The 13947-nt window shown below is 39.3% G+C and overlaps 2 protein-coding genes and 1 pseudogene across 2 annotated transcripts; 2 read left to right on the top strand and 1 right to left on the bottom strand.

Annotated features, from left to right (window-relative positions):
- Positions 1-384: 384 nt before the first annotated feature.
- On the top strand, positions 385-7392 carry LOC110781155 (uncharacterized). The gene is made up of 12 exons (XM_021985390.2): positions 385-943; positions 1795-1997; positions 2298-2495; positions 2582-2653; positions 3621-3716; positions 3812-3891; positions 4450-4525; positions 4649-4859; positions 5431-5627; positions 5714-5822; positions 6480-6569; positions 6653-7392. The coding sequence occupies exons 1-12, from the start codon at positions 427-429 to the stop codon at positions 7390-7392; spliced, it is 2589 nt and encodes an 862-aa protein (XP_021841082.2). The 5' UTR covers positions 385-426.
- Positions 7393-7887: 495 nt separating this feature from the next.
- On the bottom strand, positions 7888-13120 carry LOC110781545 (transcription factor MAMYB). Its single transcript, XM_021985691.2, has 2 exons — positions 12021-13120; positions 7888-8203 (listed from the first exon to the last, which is right to left on the bottom strand). The coding sequence occupies exon 1, from the start codon at positions 13033-13035 to the stop codon at positions 12070-12072; it is 966 nt and encodes a 321-aa protein (XP_021841383.2). The 5' UTR covers positions 13036-13120; the 3' UTR covers positions 7888-8203; positions 12021-12069.
- LOC110781538 (disease resistance protein RPM1-like) lies at positions 8955-10858 on the top strand (annotated as a pseudogene).
- Positions 13121-13947: the final 827 nt, after the last annotated feature.

The raw sequence follows: 13947 nt of genomic DNA, 5'->3' as shown, positions 1-13947 counted from the left end.
TTACTACAATATCATAAAACAAAAGACACCTCTAGTAATTGTTCTCGGGTCCTTATCCGTTATCATATCAGTTTTTGACAGCTCCACTAATTACTACGGGTATTAATTAACAGTCACTTTCAAGCACTATGCCTAATGTTACCAGCTAACTTCCCTGTCTTTACTCAGTTTCTATATTTCCTAATACCCTCACAAGTCAAAAGTTTCATACTTGAAAATGATGTTTCTACTCTCTGAGTAGTAATTAACTCAAGTCCTCATTCTACTATAAGTAAGTCTCACGATCTTGAACTAGGAAGTAATCACATGTTCTTTTACCTTTTTTGGTAATAAAGTTACTACACTATTAATGCTATACAAGTGCTAGAACTTGAGACCCTTCTGTATAATGCTTGAGTTTTGTTGAATCAAAGGTCAAAAACAACAATGGGTTTTCTCAGTTATCTGTCATCAACCAAATTTCTTCTTGCATTTGCCCTGTTTTTCCTCAATAGTTTACAAGTTTGTGATGGTAAGGAATGCAGTAATCATGTTCATGATCTATACAAATCGAAATCAACGAGGTACGAAGTTTGCAACTCACGAAAGCATGATCATTTGACCCCAAGTGAAGAATCTGCTTGGTCTAGTTTATTTCCTAAGACAATTATTAGGGAAGAAGATGAATCTAGCTGGAATTCTCTGTATCAGAAGATTAAGTACCCAGATCATTATAATAAGCTAAACAGGAATTTTCTTAGAGAAATTTCACTACATAATGTGAGGTTAGAGGAGACTGGTTCATTTCATGGTGTAGCTCAACAGACAAATTTGGAGTATTTGTTGATGTTAAATGTTGATAGACTGGTTTGGAGCTTCAGAAAAACAGCTGGGTTGCCCACTGTAGGAAGTTCATATGGTGGATGGGAAGCGCCTTCTATTCAACTTCGTGGTCATTTTGTAGGTCAGTCCACTAAATTAATTCTCTTACCATTACTACTGTAGTATAATTGCATGTCTATAATCATTGATGGTATTTTGATTCTGAATTTTGAGTAAAGATGGTTGTGGGCTGGATCGGGAAGGAATTTGGGCTCATGTCTGGACGGCCCGGTCCATAGAAAGCCCGCTTGTTATAGGTCGGGCTAGGCCAATAATTTCAAAAGTTGAGCCAGGCCTATTTGCCTATGGGCATTCGTGTCGGGCCATCGTGCCTCAGCTTAATTTTCCTAAATGTAGCGTGTTTTGTTGTGCATGGTGCCTGTGAATAGCCTAGCACATGCCAAAAAACGCTTGCAATGGTCGGGTTGGGTAGAGAATTTCAAAAATTGAGTCATGCTCATGTGCCCTCGTGCCTATGCTTAATTTTACTAAATTTAGCATGCTTTGACATGATGGGCCGAGCCGTGTCGTCGTGCTTTTCCCCAAAAAATGCAGCCCAGGCTCGGACCGTGGCTGAAGATGGTCGTGGGCTGGGCCGAGCCCACGGGCCATCGTGCCTAAGCCTAATGTTACTAAATTTAGCGCGTTTTACCGTGCTTTTTCCAAAAATATGCGGCTCGGGCCCGGCCCCGGCCAACAACTCTATGCTCATGTAGGGTCATGCTTTTTTCCTTGTTGGGTCGGGTCGGGCCAGCCGGCCCTACAACCATATTTAGTTGTGGCCCAGGACTTCCTACCCGTGACGGACCGTGCTTTTTTCGTGCTGGGGCGGGTCGGAAGTTCAGTGTGTAATTGTGTATATGTTTCATGTTTGTCATTAATTTGTAACAAAAGATAGAGAAATCTGATTATGTGAACATATATATGATGAAGGGCATTACATGAGCGCAACGGCACAAATGTGGGCAAGCACTCACAACGACACCCTTGGAAAGAAAATGACAGAATTAGTAACGGCACTCAAGGAGTGTCAGGATGCAATTGGAACTGGTTATCTTTCTGCATTTCCATCTCACTTCTTTGACAGACTTGAAGCTTTACAAGACGTCTGGGCCCCGTATTATACTATCCACAAGGTACTAATTAATCTATAACATAATGTCCATAATCAAGAAATTAACTGTACTTATAAAGTCAGAGGTGATCAGAATTCGGGCCAGGTCGGACTTTAACACAAAAATCAAGCCCAAATCCTTGTATTTGGTGCTGGTGAAACGGGCTTACGGATCGGGCTTGGGTTTTGGTCTAAAGATGCATATTTTAGGCTATCCAAGCCCGCACTTTTTCGGACTGGATCGGGTCCGACCAGCGGGCCGGACTATAGTTGATCAGGTCTATTTAAAGTAGTGTATATAATTGTTCATCTTCGTTGGCAGATTATGGCAGGGTTGTTGGATCAGCATAGACTTGCTGGGAATTCTGAAGCTCTTAAAATGGTGACATGGATGGCTGATTATTTTTACAGACGAGTGCAGTATGTTGTAGCAATGTACAGCATTGAACGACATTGGTTGTCACTAAATGAAGAAACTGGTGGCATGAATGATGTCCTGTATCAGGTGTTTAGTTACACGGTTAGTCAGTAACAAAATCAATAATCACCCTTTTCCTTGAATAATGTACTGTTTTATTTTACTAACTTGTAAGTTATTACATACAGGGTAATCTTAAGCACTTGTTGCTAGCTCATCTTTTTGACAAACCATGCTTTTTAGGAATACTTGCAATGAAGGTAATTGGACATGTTACATAAATTTTCTTCAGTCATTTCTGTATACCCTGTTTAGTTAAAGATGGCCGTGGGCTGGGCCCACATTGTATTGTGTCGTGTCGGGCCGAAAAGTTCAAAACAAGGTCCAGGCCCACAAACTTTTGTGTCGGGCCGGGCTGAAAAGTTCAAAACATGACTTTTGTGTAGGGCCGGGCCGAAGAGTTCAAAACAGGGCCCGGACCCACATGCTTTTGTGTTGAGCCGGGCTGAAGAGTTCAAAACAGGGTGCACACCCGCATGCTTTTGTGTCGGGTCGGGTCGGACCGCCGGGCCTTACCGTATTTTAGGGGTGAGTTTGGTAGAAAAAAACCGAACCGAACCAAACCAAATAAGAAATTCGGTTCGGTTTTTTTTTCCTATTCGGTTCGGTTTGGACTGAGATTTTTTAAAAAATTGGTTTTATGGTTTGGATTGGACTGAAAAGTCTGAAACCGAATAAACCGAACTTGGCTAAAAGGTATAATAAGGGCCTGAAAATTGGCTAAAAACAGGTATAATATAGGCCCAAAAAAAGGGTCCAAATGAAAGGCCCATGAAAATTCGGTTTTATGGTTTGGATTGGACTAAAAAATAAAAATCCGGTTTGGTTTGGTTTGGATTAAAAGGTTATTTGGTTTGGATTCGGTTTCAAAAAATGAAATACGAATTAGTTCGATTTGGATTCGGTTTGGGCCTTAATCCAAACCGAAAATCGAACTTTCACCCCTACCGTGTTTTTTTCAAAAAAACGGCCCACAATTTTGTCCTTACGTTGGGCCGTGATTTTCCGGGTGGGCCTCAGGCCGGCCCGGCCCGCAACCATCTTTACGGTTCAGTCGTTTTCTTTGCATACTTCTTACAGAAATGATACAGGAAATGTTGCCATTCTTCTGAATGTGCTTAATTCTTAAGAAAGTACTAATTAATGTCTATATACTTTATGTTGAAGGCTGATTATATATCTGGTTTTCATGCAAATACCCACATTCCAATTATTGTGGGTGCTCAAATGAGATATGAAGTAACTGGTGATGAACTTTATAAGGTAGCAACCCTAATTCCTTTTCAGTCAAGTATGATATACAATGTTGATATTGAAAGGTTTTCTATCACTGATTCAATTGCAATTTGATTGAACAGGAGATAAGTGCATTTTTCTTGGATGTTGTAAACTCCACCCATAGTTTTGCAACTGGGGGGACTTCAGTCTCCGAGTTCTGGTATTGCTATGTCCCTAAGTTCTTATTACTTTGCCGGGCCGATAAAGGAAAATTTGTCCAAAAAGATCTTTTATAGTTTAAAATTTGCGAGAAAAGACATTGTATAAATTTTTGGGTGAAGTCATTCCTTAAACATAAATTATTTGCAAGAGACAACATGAGACGCTTTCCGACATAGACTTCCGTTTTTCAGCTGTTGACCATCATGTGCAGGGCACATGACCTCACTTTTGGATATTCTTACCTTTTCTTCCTCCAAAATTCCCAACTATAAAAATTAAAAACAAAAGTCGAGAGTGAATACCGAAAAGTGGGAGAATTGAAAAGGGTGAATATAGCCAACTTTGCCAACACGTGACCTGCACGTGATGGTGAAAGGCCTGAAAAAAAATCAATGCCAAAAAGTGGAACAGGATATCTCTCGCAAATAATTTTAATTTAAGGACTGACTTATAAGGTTTTTTCTCGCAAATTTTGAGCTCTAAAAATCATGTTTGACAAATTTGCCACCAATAAATGATGGTTTCTTAAAAAGAAGTTATGTGATTGTGCTACCAGGAAAGATCCAAAGAGGTTAGGTGACAACCTACACAACGAGAATGAAGAATCTTGTACAACCTACAATATGTTAAAGGTATGCTTGCTTCTTATGAAAACCTTCAATTCATATTCTTCTATTTTCCTTCTGAATATACAGAAAATTTTGATACATAATCTTACACAATTTTCTCTTGGCATTTAATTTGTCCTTAATTAGGTATCGCGGAACTTGTTTAGATGGACCAAAGAAGTGACTTATGCAGATTATTATGAGAGAGCACTTACAAATGGTGTGCTAAGTATACAAAAAGGAAGTGAACCTGGTGTAATGATCTATATGCTACCTTTAGGTCATGGAGTCTCCAAAGGAAGAAGTCGGCATGGTTGGGGAAATCCATTCGATTCCTTCTGGTGTTGCTATGGAACAGGTCTACACTTTGTTTCTTGACTAAACATATATTTATGTTACCACTTCTAAGGTGGCTCTGAAAATTATTAGGTGCACCTAAAGATAGTCGTGGGCCGGGCCGTACTTCGGCCGAGTCCATGGGATGTGGGCCTAAAAGGGCCGGGCCCACTCAGCTTCGTGCTTGGACGGGCTGAAAAAGTTCAAAACAGGGCCCAAGCCCGACCCAAACCCATGGGCTTTCGTACTGGGCCGGGTCGACCCGTCGTGTCTAAACCTACTTTTATTAAATTTAGTGTGATTTGTCGAGTTTTTTCCCAATAAATCGCCTCAGGCCCGGCCCTCGGCCCACGACTTCGTGCGCAGGCCGTACTTTATTCGTGGCGGGTCGGGCCATGTTTTTCGTATCTGGCCTCGGGTCGGGCCCACAACCATCTTTAGGTGCATCTAAAGCTATTTTTATGCCTATTAGTGATCCCTATCACATTTTCTCCTTCTATATAAGAAGAAAATGTATACCCGGGTGCATCTAATATGCTCTAAGTTTGTTCTGATCTGATCTGACCTTTCTTATTATCCATTGCTTTGTGAAGGAATTGAGTCATTCTCGAAGTTAGGGGATTCCATATACTTTGAAGAGGACGGGGATGTGCCTCAACTCTATGTAATTCAGTACATATCTAGCTCACTCAATTGGGCATCAACACGAATTTCACTAGTCCAAGTCGTAGATAATGTTGTTTCATGGAATCCAAGCCTTAAAGTGAACATCAAAGTTTCAGCCCAGGAGGTAATTACCTTGATATTAATCATGATTAGTAGCTAATAGTAGTTGCAGGGTAAGAAGTACACTTTCTAATTAGCCTTATTTCCCAGATTCAGAGTTCAGGGACGGCAACCTTGAATTTGCGGATTCCATCTTGGACATCTTTGAGTGGTCTAAAAGCCTCTCTGAATGGAGATCCTTTGCCTTTACCAAACCCAGGTTAGCATTCATATCTTGTCTTGTTTGATGGCGGTATAACTACATCCGTTTCATAATGAGCTTTACATTTTCTATTTTAGTCGTTTTATAATGTTCCTTATATTGTGCTTAATACTGTTTTTTGGCATGAAAATTTACTTTCTAACCCTTCCTACCCATACCATTTACAACTTTCGACTCAAATTCTCTTACTTTATTTATTTTCGGACCATGTACCCGGTAACAAACGGATGCAAATAGTTAAAAAAGTATGATAACTAATTTATTATTTTGGGTGAAGGAATCTAGACAAAAAAAAAAACAACTTTAAAATTATCAGGCTGATAGTTTATTTGAGAAAAAGAAGAAATGTAAATTCAGCTTTAAGTCAATTGTTAATTAAAGCAAACATGAAAAAAGTGAAGACTAATCGGTACCTGGTGAACCGGTTCCGGTACTTGTTCCAAAACTTTTGGACCCGGTTTGACCTGTTCCGGGACCGGTTCCAAAAATCGGACCCGGTTCTAATCGGTTCCAGTACCGATTCCTTAGTTTTTGACCGGGTATCGCTCCCCCTCACCCCTACGAAATAACATGCAACAAAATAAGTTGGAACCTTGTCTAATTAGTAATTACTTGTTTTTGTTTGAACCTTGTCTAATAACTTGAGTCGTGCAGGTAATTTTCTATCAGTATCTAGGATCTGGGGCAATGCGGATCAAATTGCACTACAGTTTCCCCTGTTACTCAGAACAGAATTAGTACAAGGTAATCCATTTTATACCAAGTTTCCCATGTAATGTAAGGACATTTTATTCGATCTTAACCAGATTTATTGACTTATTATACAGATGATCGACCAATGTATGCTTCTCTTCAAGCAATCTTGTACGGACCTTTCTTGCTCGCGGGTCTCTCAAATGGAGACTACGATATCCAGACAGGACCCGTGGATTCGGTTTCAGATTGGATAACCCCTGTGCCGTCTCACTATAACTCCCGTCTGGTTTCTCTTGCACAAGATAGACGAGGAATCAGGTATTTCCTCAGGAACCAAAACCAAGTTATCAAAATGCAAGCTACTGAATCTCAAAATCACTCGTCCTACGTGCAAGCAACTTTTAGGATCATTTTGAAGTCGGAAATCTTAGGAAAAGAGAGTGTTATTGATAAATATGTCATGTTAGAGCCATTTGATTTTCCTGGAACGGTATTTGCATACCGTTCCCATGAGCCGGCTAATGGGGTTATTACAGTTACGGATTACAGTGCACTCGACTCTAAGTGGTCGGCTGAGTTTGTGGTTCTTAAGGGACTTAATGGGGAAAATGAAACAGTCTCTTTTCGAACTAAAGATGGTTGTTTTCTCTATTCTGGAGTAATGGAAACTCAATCCGACACTGGCGTGAGGCTAAACTGCACATATTCACCGGATAAGGAGGCAGTGAGCTTCCTGTGGATCCAAGGTCTCAAGAGTTATAGTTCGATGAGCTTCGTGGCAAAAGGGTCGAGAAGGAGCTATATTCTTGAACCTTTACTAGGGTTGCAAGATGAATCGTATAATGTGTATTTCAACATCACCAAGTACTGAAAGTCTTTTAATGTTCTTATTAAGATTTAGTCAGTGGATGTTAGTTAGGGGTTCCTTTCATATTAAGATTTAGTTAGGGGTTCCTTGTATTCCTAATTCAACATTACCAAGTATTCAATATAACTTGCTCATTTCTGTTTCCTAAATGTTAAGCATATTATGTGTGCAAATATGATCATATGATCATGGCTTTTGATTAAGCCAGCACCGGTAACAACCTACTTTTTTCGGGGGGGAAATACCTACCTAAAACACGTGGAAAAGGATTCGGTCTGAAAACGACTCAGACCTCATTCAAAATTACCCGACTTTGACGGATGCTTTTGACAGGCGAAATTTTGAATACGAGGCAGTGTGTGTGCCACCTTACGCCATTTTCGTGAAGTTCTTTCTTATTGAGGTTTTTGTTTGAGTGAAGTTATATTTGTGTGAGGTTCCTTTTATTCTATATCCCCTTGGTGTAAACAACAAGTTGAAGAAACGAGTAAACAAGTATTAGTTTCAACTATCAGCAAAGAAGACAATAGAATAGAAAAAAGTAAAAAGGAGAAACATAAGAAAGTCAGAGGTAAGAGAAACAATATGAAAACCATAAATAAGTACTTTTATTGCCTAACCTAATCAAGCTCAACGCTTCATTGAGTCCCTTCATCATGTATTCGTATACGATCTGCATCAAGCTAAGTCTCTGCATTTGTTTTTGTACTTGTATTTGAGTTTACCAAATTTCCTTCTCATATCAAACGGCATATATATGGTTCCAAAGAGAACTGTAATGATCCGACATTGATGTCATATAGGCTCTCTTTTCCTGCATAAACACATCATTCTCGATTACTTTTCAGATAAGAAACTCAAACAAGCAACACAATTATATGAAGCAGTTCTCTGAAACTACTCCGTATGCAAGAAACAATGATCAAATAAAAAACATAAGTTAGGATCAAACTGTTTCTTTATTTGCCAGGCGAAGCCTTTAGAACATTTTCAAGGACAAAACCTTTATTGTACAACAAACTCAACAATACTCATCAGGCCATCATGTCAAACATGGTTACCCGAGTCCAAGTAATACAGACGTCCAATCACAATATTCATTGATCCATAGATGACCAGCAACAGTTAACAACGAGTCAAGCGAAAACCAACTTTCCCTTTGAAAAGAAAGAATACCATATTTTCCACTCTAGTCCCTTATATTTCCTGTTCTCTCCTCTCATTTCCACATCTATGTTCTTTTTCTTTATAATTTGTTTTGTAAAGAAACAAACAAAGGAAAACTATTTTCCTGTTGATGTTTTCCCTTGAAAATTGTTTTCTATAGAAAATTATTTTCCTTTGTAAATGTTCTCCGTTGTACAAATGGAGCCTAATTACATACAGCAAACACAATCTATATGCAAGTCACATTCAAGGCCCTCTTAATTCGAGAGACCATATGTACATGCTTCACAGCCATGAAGCATTTGTCACATAAGCCACTTGAATAAGCAAAGGCAATATAGTGGTGTGCCTGATTAGCAATGTGAGGTAGCAGAAGGAGACAAATGACAAGAGGCGGTCGTAAACCTCGTAATACAAAGTTTGGTTCCTTTGCTTAAAGCAACTGTCTAGAGTGGCATCCACTGAGAAGTTGCTCAGATTAAAGGGGAGCGCATTCATTTAGTCAGATGAGAAGGCTAAGCCCGAAAATGACACAGTTAACTATGGTTGTTTTGGGTGAACCAACTGCGAGAGGTAGCTTATCAGATAAAAGATGTCACAGAATGGGTGACACAGTGATTTTGGTTGTTAGCCTGGGTGGGCTAGGCAAGACGATGCTTGTCAGGAAAGTATATGAGAACCAGCTTTTTACTAACCACTTTAACAACCAAGCTTGGATCACTGAATTATAGTCATATAAGGTAGAGGGAATTGCTGAGGAAAACATTGAAAGAATTCTACAAGGCAAGGAAAGAAACCCCTCCTGCAGAGATTGATTAAATGGATGAGACTCAGCTTATAACTGAGCTAAGAGAATATTTGAAGCAAAAGAGTTATATGGTTGTTTTTAATGAATGTCTGGACAGTAGAATACTGGGAACTAATCCGGCATACAGAAAATAGTCAAAGCAGCAGGGTGTTAATCACAACAGTGCAACACGCTCTGAATATGCTGCTTTTTAATGCATAGAATCATCTTTTGACGAAATATACAAGCTACAACAATTACCTGAGAAGGCAGCCTTAGAACAGCTCTGCAAGAAGGTATTCTATTCTATCGAGATTGGTTGCCCATCAGAGTTGGAGGATTTGGCAATTGTTACAATTTCAGGAATGTGGTCGACTAAAAGAAAAGCCATAAGTGAAATGCAGAAGCTCGAATACAGTCTTGGTTGCGATATGCTGATCCATTCTCACCCCTCAAATATGAGCAGAATTTTGTCTCTCAGCTACACTGACTTACCTTGTTACCTAAAACTGTCTGATGTACTTGGGATGTTGCCTGGGGACTACTCAATCAGACATGCACGCCTAATCCAACTATGCAACGCAGAGGGTTTGTAAAAAGGATAAGAGGAAGAACGTTGGAACAAGTTGCAGAAGAAATGAAGAATAACTGGAATTCTGGCAGAAGTTGTAAATAGAAGCTTAGTTTAAGTCTCACATATCGGTGTCGATTGGAAAATTAGAACAATCAGCGTGCATGATTTGATGTGTGAAATCCTTCTCTCAAAGTTGGAGGAATTAAGTTTTGGACATGTATGGACAGGAAGTAGCTCAAGTTTTGATGGTCTAACACAGAGGTTATCAATCCACAGATGCAACAATAACAGCTTTCTGAAAAGCAGTACCAAATTGGTATCCGCTCACTTTCAATATATGACGTGGACAACTTGCCAACTTCTGTTTTGTGTACACTAACAAAAAAAATCAAGCTTTTGAAAGTGATTTCATTTCTGCAGAAATTGGATATCCATTTCACTTGAGGTATCTAAGTCTAGGGAACTCAAACAAGAAAACTTCCGAAGTCCATAGGTAAGCTACATAACCTACATATATTCGATCTCAAACGTCCATTCATTCATGAGAGCATTCCTTCATGAGCTTAGGATTCCATGAACATTTGAGATCGAATTTCGTAGACTCGTTAAGGAATTCATGAGCTTAGGATTCCAGACAAGAAAACTTCTACAAAAAAGAGAGAATTCCATTCTTAATATATTGATACTTCGGACAAAGGATTCCAACTGGATTTATTTTCTTACCTAATTTCCCTAGGAAATAACTAGACTAAGAAATTTTGTTGGTTTTGGGTCAGATGCTCATGAACATGAGGCATTGCCATCTCATGGTTTCAGATGAGAATTGATCATAAACACTATTCTTGCTCTTCTTAGCATCAACAGAGAAATTGCTACCAAAACCCAAAACCTCATAAAACTATTAGTATCAATCAAATTGAGTGAGATTTGAATGTGATTACCAAAACCCAAAACCTCAGAGAGCTCTTAATTAACTCTATATCTTTTTTTCAATCTGTTAGGCTAGTGGTAATTCATGAAAAATACAGTACTTTTGAACTGAGTTAAGCCCGGACTCTTCCTATCCAAACCCTAGAATGCCTTGAAAGTGTCAGTCAACTTTTTTCAAGTCCTAGTCACCACAATCCTATGTGGCTATGTCGCTCCCATTGATTTAGCAACAGAGTTTCACCGGCAATTGTATCCAACTCCTTCAATGTACTCCCAGCACTGGGCTTCATTATGGTCTTAGCTGAGATAATTGCGAAATGTTCCGGGTATTTTTGCACTCTTGATCATTTCCCCAATCCTGTGTCCGAATACCAAATACCCAATATTGTATTTTTGTAAGTAATTCTACGGCACCTCAGTGTTTTCCTTTATGTGAATGCTGATTTTGTAGGGAAGTACCCCTCCCCCCCCCCCCCCCCCCCCCCCCCCCCTCATGGTATTAAGATTTGGGATATGGTTGTGCACATTCTATTTGTGACTCTCACAGTCTCATGATTATCTTTCCCTGAAAGTGTTTTCCTAAATTGGATTTGGTAACTTGGTGGTTATCTTTCCCTGAGTACTTTGTTCATGATAATGTATTATTAGCTGTTAGCCTGTTACTAAATTAGTTGTTAAGTTCACAAAATATTTAAAAAGAAAGAGCTCTTATCCCATCTCATGCTTTAACTCTATTCAGAGTGATCACCATCCCCTGAACAACTCTTAGCATTTCCAACATCAAATTACCAGCACTCATTGGTCATAAGTTCATAACCATAAAGCATTCCCCTGTCATCTTCTCTTGCTCAAGTAATGTACTTTCCATAGTCTCTTACCAGATCCAAAATTTCCAAACTATCTACTCCGTAGTATATCATAACCTCACAGTAAAGCTCTTCAAACTTTATAATTTGTCAACATGAAATTATCAAAGGAAACTAATGAAACTTAATGGTGGCATACACTATTCAATGGATAACATACAAAATGCCAAAAAACAACTAAAAGTTGCAAATGATTCAAGTCAATCAGTTATTCAACTCCATAGCACAGCAAAGAACAGGGCATTAATTGAATAAAACTTCAACAATCAACCAAAAAACATCAAATTGAGTGGTAATGCAATCATACCTCATTCAAATGCTACCACAACTCAGAAACATGAATGCAACACATTAAATTAGCTCTCAGTGGAAGCTTTAGAGCTCCTAAATTCCTTCTTCAACTCAGAAACTCTTTTCATACAGGCGGCTTTCGGCTTCCCTGGAATAGCAGCAGAAATCTTCTCCCACCTCATAGCAACCTCCTTTGGAAAAGCTTTCAATGCATTAAGCAGAGCAATATCTTCACTTGAACTCCAGGTAATCACCTCCCCACCATTTTCTACATTACTTGCAGCTACATTTTCACCTTCAACCTTCTTATCATTCGCTTTTCGATCCTTCAAAAACTTCGAATACGAATCTGAATCTACTGGCTTCTCCTTTCCCAACGATTTAGCTTTGTTGATCACACTCTCTACACCATGCCTACCCTTAAAAGCTTCAGAAATCACCTCCCATCTTCTAGGTTTCCCAATTGGATACTTCAAAACCTGTTTCCTCAACAACCCTAAATCCTCCTCACTCCAATCTTTCTCCTCAATCACAACATTTGACCCTGATTTCAAATCCCCTTTCTCATTTTCCTTCAAATCAACCCCAAAACCCTCCAAATTGTCACTGTTCTTCACAAAATCAGAAGACCCGTTACTTGTAACCCCTTCAAAATCAGATCGCTTACCTCTGTTTCTCTTATTGGGCACTTTTTTCTTGGATTCATCAGCATCAATTGGATCTATTTGAGGGGAGAATTCGACGATTCTTCCTTGGCCAACTTGAATGTCGCCCGCAGTGATAGATAGGGGAGCAAAAGGGCCGACGAGGAAGGAGAGAGAAAGCCATAGGAAAAGGGGGTTGAGTAACTGAGATTGGATAAAGAAGAAGGAAGCACCCAGGAAGAGGAGAGAGAAAGAGAGTGAGATGATGAGTATAGGCTTGTTTTTCTGGGAATTTTGAGGTGAATCAATGGCTACTGATGAAGGTTGGGGACGAGATTGGAAGATGAGCCTAGGTCTGCTTTCACCATACTCGTCGATGAACTCCATTTTTCTTTTTTAGAGCAAGCTTCCTAACTCAGGCATCCGTCTACCTTAACTGCGTAATCGGCGTATTCCGTTTGGTAAAGAAAGATGAGAAGGAAAAATGGCCTTTGTTTGGGATCGGTTGTGGACCTGTGGGCCTTGTTTCGGGTCGAGTCCATGGGTCATGTTCCGGACCATGCTAAGTCCACTTGTAATGTGACGGTTTTAGGCCGTGTCGGAAATTTCAAAAGTGCGACTCAGACACGATATAAGCAAACGTGTCGAGCCGTACACGATATCACTCTATTTAACGTGTAGGGCCATGGCGTGTTTTGTCATGCATTTCTTTAGGAAAATGCTGCCTGGACATAGCTCACCACTTCGCGCTCGTGTCAGACAAAGCTTTTTTCGTGTTTGGTCGTGTCGTGCCTCGGACCGGCTTAAAAGACTTTAGTAATGACTTTTCAGTGCCTTTTAGTTTTTGTTATTTTAAAAATTATGATAACTGGTTTTTTCAGCTAGTTGAAAAGCTGAGTTTTAAGCGAAATTGAAAAATTATTTTCTAATGTGTTAAAAAATGTGTAGGGCAGTAGGGGTAAACCGAATATGTTCTTCTAGGCATGTAACTTGTTGTAGCTTTCCTAATAGTAATTTATCGTCCCATAAGAATATCGGAGTTACATTGCACGATAATGCTATTGAGATACATAGGAGACGAGTTGAGTTTGGTTGTTCCAACAAACTCAATCTAACAAGAGTTGGTATATGAGAACGTCACACCTCTCTAATGTCTATAATTAAAAATACTATAGATTCCTTTTATAAGAGAAAGCAAGAAAATATATTGTATTTTTCACATCTCCTTCACAAGTGATTTAGCATCTCTATTTATATAGAAAGGAAACACACTTAAAAAATGTTTTCCCAAGAGGCATG

Source organism: Spinacia oleracea, chromosome 6 (assembly GCF_020520425.1).
Source record: "Spinacia oleracea cultivar Varoflay chromosome 6, BTI_SOV_V1, whole genome shotgun sequence".
NCBI lineage: Eukaryota > Viridiplantae > Streptophyta > Magnoliopsida > Caryophyllales > Amaranthaceae > Spinacia > Spinacia oleracea.
Note: the sequence above shows the minus strand (reverse complement) of the source record. Positions and strands in the feature narration are given on the sequence as shown.

Excerpts from the sequence above, each read along its gene's own strand:
- LOC110781155 (XM_021985390.2), top strand. The coding sequence starts at position 427 with ATGGGTTTTCTCAGTTATCTGTCATCAACCAAATTTCTTCTTGCATTT. Across the intron at positions 2,496-2,581 it reads ATCAGGTGTTTAGTTACACG|GGTAATCTTAAGCACTTGTT; the intron begins GTTAGTCAGTAA and ends TATTACATACAG. Across the intron at positions 4,860-5,430 it reads CTGGTGTTGCTATGGAACAG|GAATTGAGTCATTCTCGAAG; the intron begins GTCTACACTTTG and ends TGCTTTGTGAAG.
- LOC110781545 (XM_021985691.2), bottom strand. The coding sequence starts at position 13,035 with ATGGAGTTCATCGACGAGTATGGTGAAAGCAGACCTAGGCTCATCTTC.